Source organism: Gracilinanus agilis, chromosome 4 (genome assembly GCF_016433145.1).
Source record: "Gracilinanus agilis isolate LMUSP501 chromosome 4, AgileGrace, whole genome shotgun sequence".
Classification (NCBI taxonomy): Eukaryota; Metazoa; Chordata; class Mammalia; order Didelphimorphia; family Didelphidae; genus Gracilinanus; species Gracilinanus agilis.
The window spans coordinates 499959180-499984175 of record NC_058133.1 but is presented as its reverse complement, the minus strand read 5'-3'; the positions used below and the strand labels follow the sequence as shown (position 1 = coordinate 499984175).

The window sequence follows — 24996 nt, the reverse complement described above, 5'->3', positions numbered from 1 at the left end:
GAGGCACTGTACCCCTCCTGTTCCACTTCTCTTCAGTTGCCTTTGGGTGAGAGTGAGGGCTCCTGGATGCTGCCTGGGCCCCTAACTGGTCTGGACTTAGATTTGGGAAGTTTTATAGCCCTGTCAGTGTTTTTTTATTTTAGCCCATTGCTTATTCTATATGGCCTGATGCCACAATAATGTTGCGAAGTATTTTTTTAAACATTTATTAATATTCATTTTTAACCTGTTTACATACTTTATGCCCCTACTTTCCCCTTCACCCCTCCTCTCCCCCCACCCATGGCCCACGCACATTTCCACTGGTTGTAACATGTGTCCTTGTTCAAGGCCTATTTCCATATTGTTGTTAGTTGCATTGGTGTGGTAGTTTCGAGTCCACATCCCCAATCATGTCCGCCTCAGGCGAAGTATTTTTAAAGGTGGAAATGACTACAGGGAAGGAAAAACAATGAATTCTCCAAGTTTCAGATTGAATGAGCTGAATCTTATGTATACATTTATAGCAAATTTGGCTGAACAGCATCCTCCTGAGTCTCATATGTATGGTGAAACAAACAGTAAAACAATAAAGTATAGAACAGTATTTTGTTCTAGCTCTCTGTGTGTGGGGGTATGAAAGTATATCACTGAGGAGTCTGTAAACATTTAGGAAAGAGAGGCAGAGTAGATTCCAAAGAACCCCCTGTGACTCATTGGCAGTCAGACTACCTCCAGTTTGCAAGATGTTAAGTGAGGGGAACTATTCCATACATAGTATAATGAATATTAAAGTAAGACTTTTGCAGAAGATTTATGCTCTGTAAGCCATTGTTGTTCCCCCAGAAACGATGCAGTTTTAAAAATAAAATTGTTACTAGAAATCCATAATCAGTTGAAAAGTAGGTGGATTTGGACTTCATTTTCTATTATAAAGTGTGAGTTTGAGAAGCCAACTGACAGCCATAAGTCTTGAACTATTCATTTCACATTTTATTTAGAGGTTTCCAATATAACACATATTGTATGGTTATTTAAGATTATTTATTTTTGGGCAGCTGGGCAGCTCAGTGGAGTGAGAGTCAGGCCTAGAGACAGGAGGCCCTAGGTTCAGACCCGGCCTCAGCCACTTCCCAGCTGTGTGACCCTGGGCAAGTCACTTGACCCCCACTGCCCACCCTTACCAATCTTCTACCTATGAGACAATACACCGAAGTACAAGGGTTTAAAAAAAAAAAAGATTTATTTTTATGTGAAGTAAGTCTTTGTTGAAATATAATTATCAATAATTATGAAAAAGTAATTATATGAAATAAGTATAATTTTGGGTTTTATTATAGTCTGTTAATATGTATAAGCAAATACAGATGAGGTTGCTGTGAAATCACTGGCATTACTGGTCTACATGGCCTTACCATCCTAATGGATGTGTCAGTCAACATCACACATACTTTGATGTGGCTCTTCTCCCTTAAAAGATTTCCAATAATAGGACCTAAAGAAAGATTTAAAAATGGAACACAAAGAGAAACTTTAAGTTTGAGAAGTACGTGTTACAGGAAAAAAAAAATCAGAAAGGATAACAGGTTGTGAATTTGATATAATGTGCTATTATGACTCATCTCATGATTTTGTAAGGGGTGAAAAGGGGTTTTTATTGGGTAAATATTAAAAGGTTGGTCGCCAAGGGTTTGAACAATTATCAGTCCCCAATTATAGATTAACTTCAAGTTAAAATGACTTTTATAGAAATTTATTTACAATTGAAAAAAGGAAGTAGAAATAAGGAAATAAGAGAGAGGATAAGATAGGATAAATAATCTAACACAGTAGGTAATTTACTCTGATCCCCTAGTTCAATCCAGGTAGATCTAATTAACCCCCAGTGTGAGGGAAATCCCGCCTCGAGGCAGGGAAGCCAGAGGCCAGAAATGTCTTGAAGGCCAAGGAAGCAAAAGCTTTAGCCTCAGAGTCTCTATTAAAAGGAAGTTCCTTAAGAGATGTTCAGAAAGAGTCAGTCTTAACACTCACCACATAGAACAGTCTAGCTCCAGACCTCCTTCAAGTCCTGTCAGGAACCAGAAGAGCAAGCCCAGCAGACTGAGGTCTCTTTTTAATGGGGCCTCTTTTGCATCACTTCCTGTGGCCTCCTTTTAGTTTATGTGTCCAATCACAACAGATGTTTTTCTTAGACTACCCAGGAGGCAGTCAGTAAATTCTGATTTGTTACTCTAGCACACTGTGGGCTACAGACCACCCAAAATGGAGATATTTTCACCTTTGGCGATTAAATCTAAAGATGGGCAGGGTAGATTTAATTTCATTATCACAATTTATTACAGCCCTGAATGTACAATTGTGATAATAATTTGGCTGTCACCAAAAGAATCTTGTAGAGAAATGAAAAAGGGGTTCAGGGAAACTTGCAATTTCTTTTTGTGGCCTCCTGGGAGGTTACAAAGTGTTGTTTATGGAATAAGGTCCTTCCAATGGAGTAAATTTTATTTTTGAACAGAATTTCATTATAAAGTCATATGTACCAATGGGGAAATTTTCCATTCTGATTTTGGTCAGAGTCCACAGGGGCCAAGTGGTCTGTCCTTGGGGGCTTGTAAACAGTGCCCATGCCAGGCCTTCCCTGAATTGGAACCTTCTTTCTCAGGTTCATTTCTTCCTTCCCCACCCTCTAAAAAATCCCCCAAAGAAATGAAATTTTCCAAAGGCCAAGTCCTTGGGAGATTGATTCCCTTACTTGCCTTTCTCAGAAACTCGTCTTCTGGCCTGCATTGGATACTATTTAACCAGGTGTATATTTTACTGGAGCTGGACAACAGCGACAGACTTGGCCTGAGTGAGTATATGGGGCTCCTGCCATTTAGAGTCATGATTTCTAAAAAACCCCATGAAATTAAACTTAAGGTCAAGGCTTCAGATTATGGAAGATAATAAAAAAGAGAATTATTTTACAAAGTGATACTTTCAGACTTTTTTAAAAGTTGAAATGGGAGCTTTACTTTGATAAACATTGTCTCCTACCAGCAAGGCACTATACTGAATATGGGGAGACAACAAATGAAAACAGACTTGTACCCTCTGGGAACTTCCATCTGCCCTAGTGAGAGAGAGAAAACTACAGGGCAATGAGAGGTGGGAGAGAGTCCTGACAGCTGAGGGAAAGGTGAGTCTTGTGCAGAGTATCAAAGGAATCTGATTCCAAGATAGAGCTGAGGAGATGGGGAGACCTAGGGGCAGACTAAGGGAAGCTGCAGAGCTTGGAGATGGAATGTTGACTTCAGGCAACAGCAAGTTGTCCATGGTAGCAAGAAAATAGCCAGAGGTTCTTAACCTGGGGTCTGTTACCTTAAAAATATTCTGATAACTATATTTAGTATAAGTTGGTTTCTTTTGTAATCCAATGTATATTTTATTTTTTGTGTTTGAAGCATTCTGAGAAGAGACCTATAGGTTTTATTGGGTTGTGAAAGTCAGAGAGGTGAAGGGGAAGACAGATAGGAGGATGGTCTGTGACCTAAAAAAAGTTTAAGAATCCCTAGCATCAACTTTTGAAGAGTAGGGATAAAGTGAAGTAAATTGGAAAGGTAGACCAGATTAAATAGGCTTCCAGGGCCATACTGGGAATTTGTATTTATTCTAGAGACAACAGGGACATAGGGAAAGTTTCCGAGCAAGAGAGTGACTGTTTTGGAAATACTGCTTTGGCTTTGGAATGGGGTGGGACAGAGGGCAAGGAGGTTATTGTCAGTAGTCCAGATGAGGTGGTGGGGGCCTGGATTAAGGCTGTCCTTTGTAATGGAGTGAATGAGACAAAAATGAGAGAGATTATAGGAGGTGCAATTCTTTTAAAATGTCAATTTCAGATGATTTCTTTGCTGTCATGCCTCAGATATATATATATATTACATATATATGATATATAAAAATACATTTTTCAAGTTTAAATCATGTTGTAAATTGTTCCCTAAGACTTGAAGGAGTGGAAAGAAAATACAGTCAAACCTTGGTACTCAATGATTTCGGAACTTGTCGAATTTGGTATTCAGCACATTTTGACAAGAAAAAATTGTCGCAGTATTCAACATTTCCTTAGCATTCAACACACTTGCTAGAACTTGTTGGTGTCTCCATCTCAGGAAGCATTTGTCCACTCAAGCTGAAACAAAGGATCACGTTAGTCTCGGTATAGCTCTTACAGCTCATAACCCTGCTCCATCTTATGTTCACTTTTTGTGGCTTTTGTGACATTTTGGAGATACTTTTATGAAAATAATCATTATGGGTCCTATAAAAGTTGGTGATAACACCCAGAAGAAAAGGAAATTAGTTAGGACCACGATAGAGGTTAAAAAAGAAATCATCGAGAAATACGAGAGCGGTATCCGTGTTTCTGATCTCGCGTTAGAGTACCATATGCCAAGAACAACAATCTCCACCATCGTGAAAAATAAAGAGGCCATCAAAGCAGCTGATGTTGCTAAAGGAGTAAAAGCTGTGACCAAACAGAGATCCCAGACATTAGAGGAGGTAGAGAAATTGCTATTGATTTGGATAAGTGAAAAACAGTTAGCAGGTGATAGCATTTCTGAAGCTATAATTTGTGAAAAGGCAAAACTGTTGCATGCCGATCTGTTGAAAAACAAGTCTGGAATGACCAGTGCTGAGAGTGGGGAAGTATTTAAAGCCAGTCATGGCTGGTTTGATAATTTTAAAAAGCGAAGTGGTATACGTAGTGTAGTAAGGCATGGAGAGACTGCCAGTGCCAACATCAAAGCTGCTGAGGAATTTGTGAGCGATTTTAAAGATTATGTAGAGGCCGAGGGATTCGTTCCCCAACAAGTGTTTAACTGCGATGAGACTGGCTTATTTTGGAAAAAAATGCCGAACAGGACCTACATCACTCAAGAGGAGAGGGCATTGCCAGGGCACAAACCAGTGAAGGACAGGCTGACTCTGTTGTTGTGTGGGAATGCAAGTGGGGACTTAAAACTGAAGCCCCTTTTAGTTTACCATAGTGAAAACCCACGAGTTTTCAAGAAAAATAATGTCATAAAAAGAAAGTTACAGGTAATGTGGAGGGCAAATACTAAATCTTGGGTGACGAGGCAGTTTTTCATTGAGTGGATGAATGAGGTGTTTGGACCAGTTGTGAAAAAATATTTACAGGAGAAAGATTTGCCTCTGAAAGCTCTCCTTGTATTAGACAATGCCCCTGCTCACCCACCAGGCTTGGAAGGTAACTTATGTGAGGAGTTCAATTTTATAACTGTGAGGTTCTTGCCTCCTAACACAACTCCTCTGATCCAGCCCATGGACCAGCAGATCATTTCTAATTTTAAAAAACTCTACACGAGGGCACTTTTCCAGAGGTGCTTTGAGGAGACCTCTGATACAGAGTTGACTCTACGGGAATTCTGGAAGAATCATTTCAATATCCTCCACTGCCTTCATCTTATTGATAAAGCCTGGGGGGAAGTCTCTTACAGGACCATGAACTCTGCCTGGAGGAACTTATGGCCAGAAGCTGTAACTCAAAGGGACTTTGAAGGCTTTGAGACTGAGCCTACCCCAATTATGGAGGATATTGTGACTTTGGGCCAGTCCATGGGTCTGGAGGTCAATGGGGATGATGTGGAGGAATTAGTACAGGAGCATAAAGAAGAGCTCAACACTGAAGAGCTGCAGGAACTTCAGAGGCAGCAGCAGCAGCAGCTAGTGGTGGGGGAGTGTTCTTCAGGTGAGGAGGAAGCAAAGGAGGATGTCACACTTCATTAATCAAGGAAATGGGTGCAAAATGGGGGGAAGTGCAAAACTTTGTGGATAAAGCTCACCGTGCTAAAGCTTTAATGAACAGAATTGTACATTTGATGTCTAGACTGTTTCCCACTTGAGAGGAATTTTGAAACATAGGCAAAAACAGACATTACTGGATAGGTTTCTTGTGAAGCGTCCCCCTGGGGCAGGGGTCAATGGTGATAAGTCAGAAAAGAGAAAGAGAATTCCATAAAGGTAGTTGCTCTCACATATCTTGGAAGGGGAGTCCTCTTCTAGACAATTAACATTTCTCCTCCCCACCATTCCCTTAGATTATGAATTCCTCTCAAACCAGGTAAAGTTAAAGTTATTTTATTCTAATTATTGTTTTTTATTTATGACCTTGTATTATTAGTGTTTATTTAGTAAACCACAACTCCATTAATGCATAGAATGCCTTATAAAATCTGGGTTTTCTGGGTGTCTAGGCCAGATTAATTCAACTTACATTATTATTCCTTATGAGAGAAACTCATTTGGTATTGGATTGGATTAGAAGACTTGAGATTTCTCTTACTATTTGCTGCTTATTTTTTATATAAAACAAATCTCTTATTTTTTAGATTAGACAAAGCATTCATTTGATACTATGTGTACAGACACTGTGCTAAGTACTAGGGGTACAAATACAAAGAAACAGCAAAGATAGTCCCTGCCTTCAAGTGGCTTACATTCTTGCTTTTTTTTTTTTTTAATCCAAGGCAAAAAAGACATTTGTCAAATAGGAACACATTTGCTTCTTATTGAGATGTTAAATGAGACTAGTTTTGTGAAAAATGTTAAGCTTTTTGGAATAATGTGATCTGGTGTCATTATTGGAGAACATTTCTGATGAATAAAAAGTAAAATTTCAGTTCATTTGAATTTTTTTTTCAGTTGTGTCTAATTCTTTGTGACCCCATTTGGGATTTTCTTGGCAGAGATAATGGAATGGTTTTCCATTTACTTCTCATTTTTGCAGATGATGAAATGGAGGCAAACAGGGTTAAGTAACTTGCTTAGTTAGGGTCACACAGCTAGTGTCTGAGGACAGATTTGAACTCAGGAAGATTAATTTTCCTGACTTCAGACCCAACACTATCCACTGTGCCATTTAGCTGCCCCCCCCATTTGAATTAACTATATCAATTAACAAAGCTTCATTAAGTATTTCCTATGTGCCAGGCACTGCGGATAAGTGAACAAAAGAAACTATACTATATCTTCACTCAAGGATGATATTCTATTAGGAGAAACATGTAAATACAAGGTAATTTGTTGGAGACTGTCCCTAGCACTTGGGTGATTCTGAAGGAAGAAGGGAAGGGCCCCCTTGGAAGAGGAGATAAACTTGAATATAGTTTTGAATGAAACTGGAGATTGTAATTCAGTGGCAGAGGTGAGGAAGGAGGGAGGGCATTTGAGGTCTAGGGGATGGCCAATGCAAAGGCCTAGGAGAAGGAAAATGCAGATATAGCCATTGATAGGACTATAAAATGACCTTGTGTTTGGAGAGAGGAAAGTGGATGCAAAGCTAGAAGGAATAAGACTTAATGACTGAAAATTAAGGGAAAAGAAAAAACTGATGGTAAGTGAGGGATGGAAAGATGGTGGTAGCTGCCCCTCCCCCTGCAGAAATAGAGAAGGTAGGAGGTAGTTTGGAGAGAAAGCTGAGTTCTGCATACCTATGATATATTCAATTGGAGATGCCCAGTGACTAGGAGGTAATACAGACAAAGCCAAAGAAAGAGACTAACTTGATTTGTCTGAGGGTCATTTGCACAAAAGGAATAAATGAACCCATGGAAACTGATGAGGCTTCAAAGTGAGAAAAGGATTCAGGTAGAAGAGAAGATAGAAGAGAAGAGCGTTCAGGACCAAGAGAACCTTGGCATTCATCCAATAGAGGGGTGGATAAAGGAGGTAAAGAATATGAATAGTTTTCCCAGTAGTTTGGTTGTTTCAAAAGTGTTTGTAATCAAATTATATTGATTTGATGACATTTGCCTACTTTAAAAATAAGGCCAGTTCCTTGATCTTGCCCCTCCCTCCCAAGTGTTTACTTTCATGTTCTCAAACTCTGCAATTCCTTTATTTGATTCTGAGCTTTTATTGTAACATCTTGCTCAGTGCTTTGGCCTCAGCTCTATTTTCTATCTTCATTGTAATCTCCTGCCTCGCATAGCATTCCTTCCTTCCTCTCCTGTTTAAGAACCTCTCTTCAGAAGCAGCTGGGTGGCTCAGTGGATTGAGAGACAGGCCCAGAGACTGGGTTCAAATCTGGCTTCACACACTTCCTAGCTGTGTGACCCTGGACAAGTCACTTGATCCCCATTGCCTAGCCCTTACCACTCTTCTGCCCTAGAACCAATAACTAGTATCGATTCTAAGACAGAAGGTAAGGGTTTTAAAAAAAAAAAAAAAAAGAAAAAGAAAAGAAAGAAAGAAAGAAAGAAAGAACCTCTCTTCATACTTCACTGGGAAAATGTAGAACTTTCACTGAGAGCTTCCTTAATTCTCCTCCAGGTGGTATACTGTTTAGAGCTATTGGCTGAGGAAGACCTGAGTTCAAATCATCTTTTAGAACCTTACTAGTTGTATGACATCGGGCTAGTCACTTAATATATCTCCCTCAGTTTTCTCAACAAATAGAATAGGAATAATAATTGCATCTACCTCACCTGGTTGTTGTGAGGATCAAATGATATAATATTTATAATGTGCTTATCACAGTGCTTGGCACATAGTGGGTTCTTAATAAATGCTTATTCTTTCCCTCTCCTCTTCTGACTTCACTCAGAATCTTTTCCCCTCTATCTCTTCCTTAATCCCTTGTTTGCAATGAAGAGGTGACCCCTCTTCTTACCAATCCAAATTTATCTGTATGCTCCCTTGCCTTTCCTTTCTGGTCTTCTCCAGAAGATTGCCCTCATTATCACCCCACTCTCTGATTTTCAATTTCTCTATACCTATTGGCTTCTTCCCTGCAGCCTACAATCATATGTTTGCCCATCTGTAAAAAAATCCTTGATCCTTCTGTAATTTTTTCCTTCATCTCTGCTCAGCTTTTCAGTTAAAATCCTTGAAAAAACTACCTATACATTGTCTACTTCCTCTCCTCTCAGTTCATAATTCTGGCTTCCAAATTCATTGTTTAATTGAAGCCTCCTTCTCCACAAATAACAGTGAGCTCTTAATTGCTCTCAGTTTTCATCTTTTCTTAACCTGTCTGAAGCCCACTGACACTATTGATAATGTTCTTTTCCTGGATATTTTTCCCTCCTATGTTTTTTATAATATTGTACTTCTCTTTTCTGGTTCTTTTCAACCATCCTGGCCATTGTTTCTGGTTCTCCTTTGTTGGCTCTTTATCCAAATCATGCCCACTGAGTATGGTGGTCCCTCAAGGGAATCTCCTCAGTTCTCATTGATTCATCTGTAGATGGTTCCCAGATATAGATATAGATATAACATGAGCATTGTGATAAGCACACTTCAAAACACACACACACATACATCTCTCTCTCTCTCTCTCTCTTTCTCTCTCTCTCTCTCTCTCTCTCTCTCTCTCTCTCTCTCTCTCTCTCCAACCCTTGTCTCTCTCCTGAGCTCCTGACCTTCTGGAATTGGGATTCCCAGTAGGCACCTTCAAGTCACCATATCCAAAACAGAGCTTATCCTCTTTTTCTTTGTCAAGAGGATCACAGTCCCCTCTCCCATTCATCTTATCAAGACTCACAACCTCGGTGTCATCCTCATCTCGAACATATTCAATCTATTGTCATTTTTTTCCACCATTACAATATTTCTGGTATATGTCTCTTTCTTGTATAGACTCTTATCACCCCTCACCTAAACTATTGAAGTACTCTTGTAATTGGTCTCTTAGAAACCTTAATTAAGGTTATCCCCTCTAATCCATCTCTGCTGCCAAAGTAAATTTTTTTGTTTATTTTTTAATATTTATTTTTTAGAAAAGTTAACACAGTTACATGATTCATGCTCTTACTTTCCCCTTCACCCCCTAACCTCCCCCCCCAATAGCTGGTGCGCATTTCTACTGATTTTAACATGTGTCATCAATTAAGACTTATTTCCAAATTGTTGATAGTTGCATTGGTGTGGTAGTTTCGAGTCTACATCCCCAATCATGTCTGCCTCAACCCATGTGTTCAAACAGTTGAAAAGTCTTTTTTTTTTTTTTTAAACCCTTAACTTCTGTGTATTGGCTCCTGGGTGGAAGATTGGTAAGGGTGGGCAATGGGGGGTCAAGTGACTTGCCCAGGGTCACACAGCTGGGAAGTGTCTGAGGCCAGATTTGAACCTAGGACTTTTTGTCTCTGGGCCTGACTCTCAATTCACTGAGCTACCCAGCTGCCCCTGCCAAATTAATTTTTGAGCATACATGGGGCCAGTGTTACCCCTTTACTCAATAATTTACATCAATGCTTACTTACTCCAGAGGATCTTAAGACTCAAATAGAGACTACCATTTTGTCATTTAAAGCCCTTCACACCTTTCAGGGGCTTGGGGAAGTCACTTAACCTCATTTTCCTCTTCTAGAATAGTGACTTCCATGATTTCTAATGGCGGTTCTGATTCTGAATCCCTCATTTGCTGTGTTTCAGTTTCAGTGGCCGTCGTTTCTTATAAGATTTGGTGGGTACTGGCAAAAAGGGAGCTTGGGAGAAGCAAGAGACCTTTGGCGAGTAGATGTGATTAGAGGAAAGTTTCTAATCATTGCTTCGTACAAAGCTTTGGCGCTATAGAAAACCATAGGAACTTGGTGAGCAAGGAGCTACATTCCCTGGGTCAGATCTTTGGGTGGCAGATTGCAGCAAGAGTGCTTCTTGTTGTTGACTCTTCCTACCTTTCTAGTCATCTCCATAAACTGTCTTCAGTTTCTGTGACCTACTTGCTATTCTTCTTACATGTTCCATTTCCTGACTCCATGCCTTGATTGCTCTCCCTCTTGACTTTCAAATTCAACTCAAATCTTACCTTTCTGCTGGAGCTCTTTCCCAGTCCCCAGAAGACCCTTCTCTGAATTCACCTTTCATTTATACCATGTATATCTTGTATGCACAGATTTATTTGCACTTTGGCCTCCTTGACAGCTTGTTTTTGTCTTTGTGTCCCAGTGCTGAGCACAATGCCTGGCATATATTAAGCATTTGATAAATGACTTGATAAGTGCTTATTTCAGTGGAATTCTGCTTTATGAAACAAAATGCTTCTTAAGAAAGTTGTTCTGCTGTTTACAGCCTTACATATAGTTATATATTATAAAAGCATATCATTTTTAATATATACATTTTAAGTCTTACTATGAGTATTTCGTTATTTGTTGATGGGGAGAAAAAATTGCAACCAAACCAAGTTACTTGCCCCTCTCTAGGCCTATGTGTTAAGTCAGAGTTGGACTTGGAGAAGGTCCTTTCCTTTTTCTAAGATCCTTTCCATGTCTTAGTGCATTTAGAAGTTGGGTAAATTTCATAAGGTTTGGTTTGCAGAATGATAATACTGGTTTCGAGATCCCTCTGAGTTTCCCATCGTTAAATTTTCTCTAATGTCCTGTTACAGTGACCTTAAGTGTTCGTGTATTTATAAACTTGGCTAAGATTGACCTAATAGTGCCAGCTAAAGCAGTGAGCCTGGTGACAATTTTTCTGTTTTGGATTCGTGAGTAGATTGGTGGAAGGCAGACTTTCTTGCTTTTCTTGAGCCCAGTATATACATCTTCATCTACTCTCAGTTGATAGAACAGAATGGCGGGAGGGACATTCTGACTAAGTCTTTAGTGGAGAGTGAGGAGTGGTTTGCCTTCCCTTGAAAGGAAAGTAAAACAGGTCTTGGGACATTGGTGCTTCCTGGATTGAGACTGAGGGGCAATATTGTATATGCAGAGATCTCCCTCTGGCTCTCTGGCTTGTGACAGTCTCCTTGTGTGAACTTGGGGCAACAATGTCTTCTGTCTGGGCCTGTTTCCTTATTGTATAAAATGATGGGGTTGGGCAGGTCGGTTTCTAAGAAGATGCTCAGCTCTGCCATTCTAGCGAAACTTTCCTACTCAGTTGCTCATTTTGTTTCCATTTCAGGAATCATGGCGCAAGTTGCAATGTCTACAGTGTCAGTAGATGACGAGGAGTCTTCAGAGAGCAGAATGGTGGTCACATTCCTTATGTCCGCCCTTGAGTCAATGGTAAGATGGCACTAATACTAGTTAACTATAAATTGTGTATTAGGGCAACCATCTCCTGACAGGTATGGATTAGGTTAAGCTTTTGTGAATCCCCAAAGCGTGGCCATCTCCTTCATGGCCAATTTGTATTTCATAACTTGGTCTTTCATAACTTGGTAATTCTATCTTTGCCTAAGGGGTGCAAATGATCTTGACGATGAATCTTTTTTTAAAAAAAACATAAGCATTAATTTACTTTCTAGAATTTTCTGTTTATTTTGTTGTTATCATTGCGAAAGTTTTCCCTAAACCTTGGTTTTAGTTGTGCAAGTGGTGAATTCATCTTTGTGTGCTAACTTTGGATTTGTATTTAAAGATGTAATTGAATCCATGAATTTGTATATCATAGCATTGTATTATGGTGTTTGTTGTCTATCAATTTTTTCATGATTTACTTGATATCCTATCTTAGAAAAGGATTATATTATATGCTATTAATGGTTAAATATGTTTACTATTTCTCAGGCTCATTTAAAAAATAATCCACCACTCAGTCATATGTATAATTATGGTTCTTAACAAAGCTAATGAAATATTACTACTTCCTTCATGTCTTTTATGCTGGGCACATTATGATAGGATAGTAAGTAATCTGATTGTGATATTTTATGGACTCAAATAATGTTGATCCAGAATAAGGAAGGGTCAAGTTTAATTATTTGTACTGATACATTGTTTAACATGAATGACTCTAGGCTTTCAAATATTACGCCACAGTCTTATTCCACACTTTCTCTAATTCATCCAGTTCCATGGCTTAATATATCTCTGAAGCTAAATTGCCCAGAAAAAAAAAGCTTAAAAAAATCATAACTAAATTTTCTGAATTCCCCTTATTTCTGTTTTATCAATCTAAAGTGAACTTTATTTGTCATTTATTATAAATGAAACAGGGCTAATTAGGTAGAAAAGTTAATTTTATAAAATATTTTTGTCCACAAAATTATTGTAAATGTTATAAGCCTTTGGTCCTAAAGCATGGGATGGTGGAGTCTTTTTTTGAGTAGCCTTGTTCTCATTCCCAGGACCCTGGAAAAAGTCACCCATTTGTACTCTACCTGCATTCCCTTGGTAGTATTCAAATTAAGGAGAATACCATTATTCCTGTCTCAGTCATTTAGATTAATCATCTGCCCTTTGAATACCTTTGAGTGGGGATTGTGATTTCTTCATTGCAGTGCTTAAAGCAGTGTATTCTACTGAAGCCAAAGTTTCAGGTTCACCCGTACCTAAGTTTGTACTTGGAAATAACCAATGACCACAAACTAGCCTAATGAATGGTTTTTCTCAAGTGTGGACCCAATGAGAGTATGGACACATTATTACATATTGCTATTAGTGGGATAACATTTTTTAAAATGTCTTCTACTGATGGATAGTTAGTACTTTAAAAATATTCATTGTTAGGATGACTTAGAGTAATGACAGGGAGGTGCATTTGTTGACTTCATTTGAGGTCAAGTGATTCCTACCCAAGGTTTGGTTAACTCTAAAGTGTCTCATCCAGCTATGCACAAAAACATAAAATTTCATATATGTTACATTAACTTTTTAAATTATTCACATTGATTTTTGGAAATTAATATATTCCAGTGGTGGGTTTGAGTATGGAATTTAAAAAATGATTGCTTCTGTAGTAATAAAACAAAAGGTAGGAAGTGACCGCTTTTCCTTGAACATGTAATATTCTCAGGGGCAGGTAAGATGACTCAGTAGATTGTCAGCCAGGCCCAGAGATGGAAAGGTCCTGGTTTCAAATGTGGCAGTAGACATTTCTTAGCTATGTAATCTTGGGCAAGTCACTTAATCCCCATTGCCTAGCCCTTACTGCTCTTCTGCCTTGGAACCAATATACAGTATTAATTCCAAGACTGGTATGGGCTTTTAAAAAATGTAATATCCTCCATATTATTTTTATAGAGAATAATCCATTTTTGGCTGTTTTGTTAGTTAAAACACAGGTGTTGGTGCATGTGTATGATTTTCATCCATCTTAACTTTTTTCCCTGTTTTCTTTTTAGTGTAAGGAACTTGCCAAATCGAAGGCAGAAGTAGCCTGCATTGCTGTATACGAGACAGATGTGTTTGTTGTTGGCACTGAGCGAGGACGGGCCTTTGTCAACACAAGGAAAGATTTTCAGAAGGATTTTGTGAAATACTGTAAGTGTTTATAGAATGTCTCTTATACTTCACAGATTGTGGATTTCATAGCATTTGTACCTAAAAAACATTTCTGTAGTTTACTCCTTCAGTTTAGTAGAGCATAACTAAAGACTACAGTGATGTGAATCAGGAGGCTTATGAACATTTAACAAAAGTTTAGGGGGCAGCTGGGTAGCTCAGTGGAGTGAGAGCCAGGCCTAGAGACAGGAGGTCCTAGGTTCAAAGCTGGCCTCAGCCACTTCCCAGCTGTGTGACCCTGGGCAAGTCACTTGACCCCCATTGCCCACCCTTACCAATCTTCCACCTATGAGACAATACACCGAAGTACAAGGGTTTAAAAAAAAAAAAGTTTAATAAATAAAAGGGTTAAATGGCTTTGATCCTTTTTATTCCTTAAGACTCCGCATACTGGTTTAGTGTATAGAATAGCTTGAAGGTAAGGCAGAGAAATGTTTTTCCTAAGAGCAACCTCTAAGTTTTATAACATGCCTCAGAACATTGATAACAACTGTATGTGCTTATAGTTTTCTCTGTGTAAATTCTATAATAGGAGAATATTCTACCAAGTACTGACTGACAGAGAATTCTATTGAACCAGGTTTGGGAAGAAAACATTCGTAATGAGGGGGAGTCTAGTGTATATAAAACAGTTTCCCTCTGAGGGTTGGCTAGGATCTCTCTCCATTATCGGGGATGTGAATCCAGTATGAGGCATCTTGTTAAATAATAAAGAAGAGTAACTCATTGATGACTTAAAGTTAGCAGGTCATTAATGCCCATTAATAGCTATTCTTATATCCTTTTTATAGGATGTAAAGAAAATTCTGAGTTGCATGTTAGCATTTGGTGTTATCAGATCTGTCTGATATGACGAGTCTGGGAGATAGCTTGGCCTTTGTAGTTTATATATATGGATTTTAAGTATTGATTTCATTTGGTGTCACCTACGAACTGAACCCACAAAAATAGGATTTTTCCTCTTGGCATCTATATTTACATTATTTCCCCTATTACTAACTAGTTATGTATTCTTCTCCTGTTAGAATTGATAAAGAAACTTTGAAGATCCTTAATTTGACTCCTGCCTGTTCGTTGGCATTTGTAGTTTCTTCCACTTACTAGTAATTAGATTTCATAGAGGACTACTCCAGAACATAGGTTATCATGGACTAGTCAATGCTATTCTTTGGGTATATGTATTAATTTCTTTGTTAATTCTTTTGACCATAAGGAACCATTGAAGATGCAAGTTATTCTGAAGCTACTTTCTGTCATAATTGATTAAGGTGCAGAATTCTTGAGTAGGCTTATTTGGGCCTAGGCTGGATCTTTTGAGGAAAGTCAATCTGTACATCTTTTTCCATGGCCAGACTCTATTCTTCATACATTTTCTTTGTGTTTCTCAAATATTTCTTTGTAAGACTCAAAACTATATCTGAAAAGGTTTATGAATTTTAAGATTATTACTGTCATGATCTTCACCATTTTTTAGTTATCACTTTTATTTACCATGATCTTTTTGTACCTCCCTCCCCCATTTGAGATATTCATTGGATTGTAGTAGAAATGTGTGTGTGTGCTCTTGTAGACACATGGAGATTTTGATCCTTCCTGTGTCATTGCAGGCGTTGCAGAAGGTGAAAAGGCTGCAGAGCTTCACAAGATGAGATCTGCCTCCCACCCAAATAGGACGACTGTAGATGCTGTAGAGATCGAAACTCTCAGAAAAACAGTGGAGGATTATTTCTGCTTTTGCTATGGTAAAGTACTCACTGTGTAAATAGAATAGCCAGATCCCATTTAATAGTCAAGAATCTACTCAACACAGGCGTGCTAATGATGTCACTCCCACCTCCCTTAGTGGGGAGGGGAGACGAGTTACCCACACGTGACAATAAGTAACAAATCAAGAATAAGGGACTGCCCTTTGGGCAGTCCAAATCAATGTAGAAACTGCCATTTGTCCATTTGAATTAGAGGTGGACCACAGGAAGTGATGAAAGACACATTCTCTTTAAGTAAGTTAGTGAACTTCCTGTAGGGTTGGTTGGCGTCTGGAACTGGAAGAAGAAGCATCTCCTGAGACCACAGACAGATTACACTCTGTATTGTCACGTGGGTAAGTTAGGCTGGCTTCCTTGGCCTAGCTGGGCCAATTCTAAACTCTGCCGATCCGGCTGTTGGGCCTTGCGGCTTACAGCTTCATTTATTCAGTCTTCTACCTCCCTCTTCTCTTTATCCCTACTCACTTTCCTGATTGTAAATAAACTCCTCAACCCGATGCTGACTTGGGTCTGATTTAATTACGGAATCAACCTGAATTGTTGATTCCTGGCGGCCACATATTTTAAAGATATAATTATAATAACTAAATTTTAATTCTTACATCACCAAGTAGAACTTCTAATGATGATAGTTTTTAATCAGTTCCACTTTTCTTACAAACACAAGTCCATGCTACAGGTAATTTCACTTCTTAGCCAGCTTTTTTAAAAGATGTTTTCTGTTTTAACTATTAAGTTTATCTTGTGAACTTTGTAAGAGATCTGATTTGCAGATACTCAAATAAATGATCTTTAGGAAGAAAGACTTTTTGATATCTATGTGACCTCATGGAAGATTTGTGTCTTCTTTAGTCAATAAGCAACAACATTTCTAATTTTTGCCCTCATTGCTATCTGGGCTTCCATGTTGCTAGACAAAAAGCACCTCTTAGAGGGTATCTACTGTTTGCTTGAAGGGTGAAACTGTGCATCTAGACTTTGGCCAAGCCAGTCACTTTGAATGAGCAGATCCCAGTAAGGCAGGCTAGCCTAGGTTCTTTGTTTGGAGGAGGGTTATATTGGGGTATATGTGTAAATCCCCATGTCTGTTGTGGCTGAATGGTAAACCTACATCTGGGGAATGGGATTCCAGGTCCAGATTAGGTTCTAGAGTGTGTTAGGAAGTTAATCATTGAACTCTAGGGCATGTTTACCAATGGGTTTTTTGGTAAGAGAAAGCTAGCTTAAAACCTCCTGACGCTTGAATGTGTGTCTGCTTTGGCATGTCTTTGTTTCCCAAGGGCCTAGCTTAAATGGCCAGGCAGGACCTACTCTCAGGCCCAACCTGTGCTATCACTCAGTGGGTCTAACTGTCCCCATAAGGGAATAGGGGAGATCAGAGTTGCTCTCCTCTCCCATCATCTCCAGGGTGGTTTCACAATGAAAGATCTAACAGTTTTGTTTTCTTTTTAGAACCACAGGGCATTTTCATGATTTCAGCTTGTTCCTTATTCACACATGTTGCAAACACTTGAATTTGGCTGGTAGGTTTTTATGGTCTCTGCCCTCTTCTAAGGATGCTTTTTTTCTTCTTCTCCCCCTAGGTAAAGCCCTAGGCAAATCCACAGTGGTACCTGTTCCATATGAGAAAATGCTAAGGGACCAATCAGCTGTTGTCGTGCAGGGCCTTCCTGAAGGAGTGGCTTTCAAACATCCAGAAAACTATGATGTCACCACTCTGAAATGGATTTTGGAGAATAAGGCAGGGATTTCTTTCATCATTAAGAGGTAATATGCTGGGTATTTTCTTCCTTTGCCATTCATTGACATGAGTCCTAGTGCACAGATCTTTCTTGTAGAGCCTTTTCTTTGTTCTTCCTTGCAGTTTATCATCTTTGGTAATGATGTTCAATACATACTAGCTGTCTTTAACCAAATGAATAACTGTTTGCTGTGCTCAATGAAAGTTAATGTTGAGTGATGGTTTTTCTTTGTTTTAATGCAGACCTTTCCTAGAGCCAAAGAAGCAGCTAGGTAAGTGACCGCTTAGCCTAAAAAGTAGTTTAATCTAGATACTAAACCAACTCAATGTCTTTCTGAATTCAGTTTCTGGCTTTTAAAAAATTGCTTGCACATCTCTGTTCCTGGCAGATCCTTCTGTTTGTAGAGATAGTAGAAGGAGTCTGGGGCTGATGATCTGGAAACAAGTTCTGCTGTCAGTTCTGCCACACTTGGCATTCTCTGGCAAGGCAATTGTCCCTCAGATTCTCCACTAAGAAAAAATAGGACCAGTACCCCTCCCCCCACTTCTTTTGAGATGTTGGGAGGGTACATGAGATTATATGTGGAAGAGCTTTGGACTCTGGAGATTGCAAGGCATTATTTTAAGTAAGCTTTTTTCTACTTAGGTCTGAAGCTCTTGAAGATGGGGGATCAGATTACTTTTAAACTGATGTCATAAAGGAGCTTAAGAAAGGCCTAGTAAGAAATCTGTAAGGAAGGTATCTGTAAGTGAGAAGGAACAGAATCACCTTCCATTTTTTGTTCCCTGCTACGATGAAAGGCATTTTATCCTTGCAGAGTCATCTCTTGGAGCAGTACCTTTGGGGTGAGGTTTCATTCTTCCTTATTCTCACCCTTGGAATTCAGAGTGAAAACTGAGTGAGGTGACGTTTACTTGTTTCAATGTGAGGTGGTCTAGTTGGGCCAGGAGGGAACCACTCTCACATTTCCCCATTATTTTAAGTCAGACTTCTGTTTTATTATCCCATCTGCAGCCACGTCCAGGAATGATTAGTAGTTTGTCATTCAATGTGACCCCTCTGTTGCTCAGTTGAGTAGTCTTGTCATAACTTTGAGTATAATTATCAAACTTCTTTGGTCCTAGTTAACCCCAACCCCAGTCGCCCCCTCCATCCACAAAGAGACAAGGTTTGGGAGGATGGACTCCTCAGATTCAAGGGATATTTAGAGTCAGGTGATGTGAATAGTTGTTAGGGATTGTTAGAATTTTATCTCCTAACTTTGCTTCTGTCATTCATCTATAAAATATGTTTTCTTGTTTTCTTAGTATCTCTTATTAATTTGTGAATCCTTTGGGAAATTGAAGATCTATTTCAGGGTGATAAGACAGTATAACCCTTTTGGTTTCCCATCTAGGTGGTCGTGTCACTGACTCGGAACGTTCGAGAATATCATCACCAGGCGGAAGGTAAGGGTCTTTTACTCAAAACTTCCTACAGGGGAAAAGTGTTTTGTTTTCCTAATAGTATTAAAAAGGCACTTTAGATGTATATAGATTTTAACATCACATTTGGGGGAATTGGCATACTCTCTCTTGGGAAATATTTATCCAATACATGATATAAAGATAATTTAAAAATTCAGGCTTGAGTGCCATGTTCCATTATGACCAATCCAGTGTAGCTAGTGCCTCAGTGCCCAGTAATATTGCTTTTAGTTGTTTCTGCATGAAAGTGCTGATTCTTTTTTCCTCTATCTCTTTTTCTTTTAGTTGTCCCATCAAAGTGAAAACCGAACCAACTGAAGATTCAGGTATGTACAATTGATTAGGATTTTTAAAAAGTAAGATATAAAATAAAACACTGACAGCTCTCTCCATTGAAAGGAAGAGCTATGGTTCAATGCAGCCATTTGATGTAAATAGGAGCATTTAGTAAATATGAAATAAAACAGATCACAGATCAATAATAACCTGACCTCATAAAACTGTGACTTGTCTATACATTGTGTTTGGTGGGTCAGAGGAAGTATTCAGAAGGATAAGTTAAAATGAAGAAACAGTAGGTTATATTTACAGAGATTAAGGTTGGCAAGTGCCTTATATGCATTTGCCCAATTTGATTTGATCAGTCCTTTGTTGTAGATCAGTGGTTCCCAAACTTTTTTGGCCTCCTGCCCCCTTTCCAGAAAAAATATTACTTGGCGCCCTGGAAATTATGATACTATTGAACTCAGAATAGAATGTAATACAAAAAAAAGTGTGACCATCACCACCTCCCTGGATCGCTGTAGCACCCACCAGGGGGCGGTAGCACCCACTTTGGGAATCACTGCTGTAGATGAAGGAACCATGGCTGAGGGAGGTTTGGGACTTGCCAAGAATTATAGAATTCTTTTTAAATGTCCAAGGAAGGCTTCAAACAAACACAGGTCTCTGGGATTCCCTAGTTTATCATTCTGTCCATTTTGTCACCTAGCTGCCTCACAAATCATCCTGGATTGTTCATGGTAACTTCCGGTGTTAAAATTGTATTTGTTCCAGCTGGGTGACCCTGGGCAAGTCACTTGACCCCCCATTGCCCACCCTTACCAATCTTCCACCTATGAGACAATACACCGAAGTACAAGGGTTTAAAAAAAAAATTGTATTTGTTGGGGCAGCTGGGTAGCTCAGTGGATTGAGAGCCAGGCCTAGAGACGGGAGGTCCTAGGTTCAAATCTAGCCTCAGACACTTCCCAGCTGTGTGACCCTGGGCAAGTCACTTGACCCCCGTTGCCTACCCTTACCACTCTTCCACCTATAAGTCAATACACAGAAGTTAAGGGTTTTAAAAAAAAAAGTTATAAAAAAGAAATTGTATTTGTTCTGGTCCCTCCACCCCCTTCTAGTCAGTCAGTTTTAAAAGGAAAGACTGCAAAGGGGAAATTGGAAGTCATGTATAGGCTATCCCAAAGATAGAGGAGCATCATTTACACACTGTACTCTATATTGACCAAAATTCACATCCTGGTAGTAGATGCTAAATCAGGGGAAACCATCTAGGGGCTGTTATCAGGGTTCTGTCCCAAGATATGTTAATTCTAGACAAAATCTAGATCTCCACAGCTCCAGACATAACTGCAGAACATCAGAAAGGGACTGATAACTGGGATGATGACTGAGGTTTTGCTGATCACTTTAAGATGCTTTGGAGAAATTAATGAACTAAACCCAACACAGCACAGTTAGGTGTTTATCTGTTCCCCCCAAACCCTTTAAAAGCAAGGCCTCACAACTGGTGTCCCCATTCTGCTCCTCGAAGGCTTTCTGCTCTGTTGGGTCCATGCTGCTAAGAGTTCCTGACTTCTAATCTATAATTACATGTCTGCCTTGTCCTGTTCCCCATCTTCTTCCCTCTACAGCCGCTCTTTAGCACCCCCTTCTCTATCTCCACACAATCATCTGCCTGGGTTCCTCTTTTGCCTTATTAAAGTATGATTCCACCTTGTGTCCTGTTGCCAACTGTGGTCTTTCCTGGGCAGTCTCCGGAGGAGCAGGTGTGCCTGCTCCTGTTTGCCAACTTTATAAAAGAATTATTCATCCACATTCTTGGTGGCCTATTCCTATCTGACCATACATTTGCAGTATCAGGATTTCTGAGGCTTCAGTGGATACTCAGAGCAAACTCTATTTAAATAAATGCTCTTTGATACCATGCCCAGCAAGCAGTCAGTCAACCTCAGCTTGAAGACTCCTCTGAGCTAATAATCTTATTTCTGGATCACTCTGTGTCCCTGAGAAGTTTATCCTTATGTAGGGTCAGTCATGTCAAGCCAGAATGTTCATCTGGGGTCTAGTGCTGCTCCTAGGGAATGGAATTTAGAGCTGGACATTGGGTTCAGCTGCCTCATTTTAGAAGTGACGAAATGGAGACCCAGAGAGGTTAAGAGGCTGGCCCAGGGTTGCAGGAATAAGTCATCAGATGTGGGATTTGAACCCTGGTCTTCATAATTCCAAGGCCAGTGTTTTACCCTCTCTGGGTCTCCATTTCATCACTTCTAAAATGAGTCTCTTCCAGTTTTAGTGTTCTCAATTTCTATAACTGAGACTCAAGTGAAACAAACTTGAGACCCTCCCACATGCTAATTGCCTGTCTAGAATGTCCTTCCTGAAGTGTGGTACTCAGAATTGGGCACTGCCATTGTCACAGTTTGGTGTTATCATTACCAAGGACAGTGAGACTACTTTGTGTCTCCTTATTCCTGGCAGGCATCTTTTGTTTAATGCAGCCTTAGAAGCAGCCCATTAGTTTTCTGAGCTGCCATCACATGCTGTGGACCCCTGTTGACTTTGTAGCTGCTAAGCCCCAGATCTTTGGCAGATGAACTACTCTATATCCAGGTCTCCCCCATATTGTTCTTCAGAAGTTTGTTTTTTGAATCAGTATGTAAGACCTTACATTCATCTCTGTGAAACTCACCTTCTTCAATTCAGCTTCTTATTGGAACCTTTTTGAAACCCGCCCCTCATTTAATGTTGCATCTCACCTTTCCAGGCTTTTGCCATTTATAGATTTGTTTAGCATGCTTTCTATTCTTTTATCTGATTTATTGGTAAAATATAGATAAACAGCACAGGAGGAAGCTCAGACTCCTGGATCTTTTCATTGGAGATCTCCTGCTAAGCCAACCTGAAACCATTTAGGATTATTTATATCTTTTTTGTATCTTTGTTCAGTTCCAAGTCCATATCATTGTCTTCTTTAATCGCTCATTTTTCTAGCTTTTCCTATAGAATAGTGGGGGAGAAGGGTTGCTTTATTAAATGTTTTATGGAAGTCTGTGCAAACTGTATTTATAGCCTTCCCCTTATGGACCAGCTTTAGTGACACTCTCACTAAAGGAAATATAGTTTGACCTGGCCTGTTGATGAAAACTTGGTGGTCTTTGTGTTGTATGAGTGTGTCCTTTTTGAGATGCCCATTAGCCACCACAGCCACCATATTATAAATTCTAGAATTTGGCCAAGAATTGAACTCGGTCCCATGAAGCCTTTTCCTCCTCCTTTTTAAAAACTGGGACACCATTTACTCCCTTCCATTCACACATTGGTTCTCCCATTCCCCACAGTCTTTCGATGATTGTTGTCAGAGACTCTGTGATCTCATGTACCAGATGTTGTCTGAGAACTATCTTTTGAAGAGGCTTATCACTCCTAGGTGTCATTTTTTTAAGCCACAAACCCATGAAGCTGACTTAAATGTCACCCAGTTTGTTGTCTACTAGCTGTCCTCTTCTGTAGTGGCAGTCATGGATCACATGAGGAGACTAAGAATCACATTCATTAAACCATCTAAAAACATGACTGTTAATGTTGGCTTGCTCATCATCAAACTGACTGACCAGCTTGCATTGCTGAAGGGACTCAACTATGCCATTATGGATAGTCTTGAGTGAAAAGATAAGACATCAAGTTGCAGGTAGATAGAAGGTTCCTTATCTCTTGGATAGAAAAATAAAGGGATTGATGGAGGTGTCAGCAAAGGTTATAGGATACATAATGTTCAATGGGACTTTGGTCATCTTGCCTTGCAGTATTCACAAATAATGCCTCATCTCGGTGTAGGGGAAGAAGTTGTAGAGATCCAGCCAGTCAGGTTTCCTTGTCTTGGGAAGACAGAAGAAACAGTTATGGGTGTTGGTGAAATACAATTGAAACGTACAGGAAAGGAACTCTGCTGAAAGTGTGGAGTCCAGGTGCTCCTGAAGTCTTAGATTGTGCACAATATAAATACTTGGTCCTGGGCTATGATTGCAGAGGAGGGGAGGCTGAATGACAGGGGCAGTGCTTTCAGTAATCCCAAAAGCTGTAACCCCAACCTCATACAAGCTCGTCCTTTGTTAATAGCTATGAGTTTTAGAATATATAAAAAAATTTAAATTACAATCCAAAGGGAAATGAAAAGATGGTGAGTAGGCATCAGCATGTTCTCATTATCAGTGAGCATGCGCTGACCTGACTGGAAGGACTTGATATCTGATTGCAGAGAACTGACCACTGTGAAAATGAGGATTTAGGTGCTGGGTTAGTAGCTCCCTGATCCTAGCTGCACTAGGAGAAAGGCTTTGTGCTCTTTGGGGAAATCCTCCCTGAAAAAATGGAAAAGAATGACATGCTGAAGTGCTGAGGAGTTCCTGGTATGTAGAGATAGGTGGTTTTCTCTGCTTATTAAATTGTGAATCCTTGTGAAAGGAGTTCCTTAAATAAGAATTTATATGTGTAAAGGAACCAAAATATTAAAATCACTGAACAAAATATAAATTAATTATGGGACTCGTTTGTTCTGTTAAGGATTTTGTATCTTTTTTAATCCAAAAATTCTGATCCTTTAACTTTTTTTCAAAGCCCATTCAAATTGGGTTTTGTAGTTCAGTCATGTCTGACTCCTTATGACTCCGTTTGGGATTTTCTTGGCAAAGAGACTGGAATGGTTTACCATTTCCTTTTCCAGCCTATTTGACAAATGAGGAGATTGAGGCAAAGAAGGGACTTGCCCAAGGTCACACAGCTAGTGTGTGTCTAAGACTAGATTTGAACTTAGGAAGTTGAGTCCTCCAGGCTCTGAGCTGGGTACTCTATTCAATGTGTTCCCTTGTTGCCCCATAATCTTCTTTTAAGCATTTGGTTTAATTTGGTGAAGAAGCAAATATTGCCTCACATTGAAGAGCATCACTGATCCCTCCCCCAAAGCACAAAGTAGCACAAAGAGTAAGAGAACCACCTTGTTCCCAGATTAAAGCTTAATTTTTTTTTCTTTTTTCAAAATTTAAAATTTTTTTGTTGTCATGCAAAACACAGTTTCATATTAGTCATTGTTGTAAGAGCAAGGTCATACTTAGCTAAAATCCCCAAATAAAACCATAAATACACTGATGTGAAAGATGACTACAGTAGTTCTTTCTCTGGAGCTGGAGAGCATTCCCCATCATGTCTTTCAGGATTATCCCAGATCAGTGCATTGCTAAGTAGCCAAGTTTTCACAAATGATCGTCTGATATTGCTGTTATTGTGTACAATGTTCTCCCAATTCCGCTTATTTCACATTGCATTATTTCCCATAGATCTTTCCAGCTTTTTCTGATTGCTTATCATTTCTTATAGCACAGTGGTTTTCTGTTGCCAATATGTACCACAAATGGTTCAGCCGTTCCTCAATTGATAGACATCCCCTCAATTTCTAATACTATTTTTTCAAAAGGTAGAGCTCATGGGGGCAGCTGGGTAGCTCAGGGGATTGAGAGCCAGGCCTAGAGATGGG

At 39.4% G+C, this 24996-nt stretch overlaps 1 protein-coding gene across 7 annotated transcripts in view; it reads left to right on the top strand.

Moving 5' to 3' along the window:
* The first annotated feature begins 11888 nt into the window (after window positions 1-11888).
* The window catches only part of GTF2I (general transcription factor IIi), a 76252-nt gene continuing 63144 nt past the window's right edge, over window positions 11889-24996 (top strand). For all 7 annotated transcript variants that reach the window (XM_044673072.1, XM_044673070.1, XM_044673068.1 and 4 more), the window contains exons 1-7: window positions 11889-11990; window positions 14051-14189; window positions 15818-15952; window positions 17560-17743; window positions 17961-17989; window positions 19115-19166; window positions 19470-19510. In XM_044673072.1, coding sequence (XP_044529007.1) covers window positions 11892-11990; window positions 14051-14189; window positions 15818-15952; window positions 17560-17743; window positions 17961-17989; window positions 19115-19166; window positions 19470-19510 — 679 coding nt within the window. In that variant the 5' untranslated portion in view covers window positions 11889-11891. The remainder of the gene's footprint in view (window positions 11991-14050; window positions 14190-15817; window positions 15953-17559; window positions 17744-17960; window positions 17990-19114; window positions 19167-19469; window positions 19511-24996) is intronic.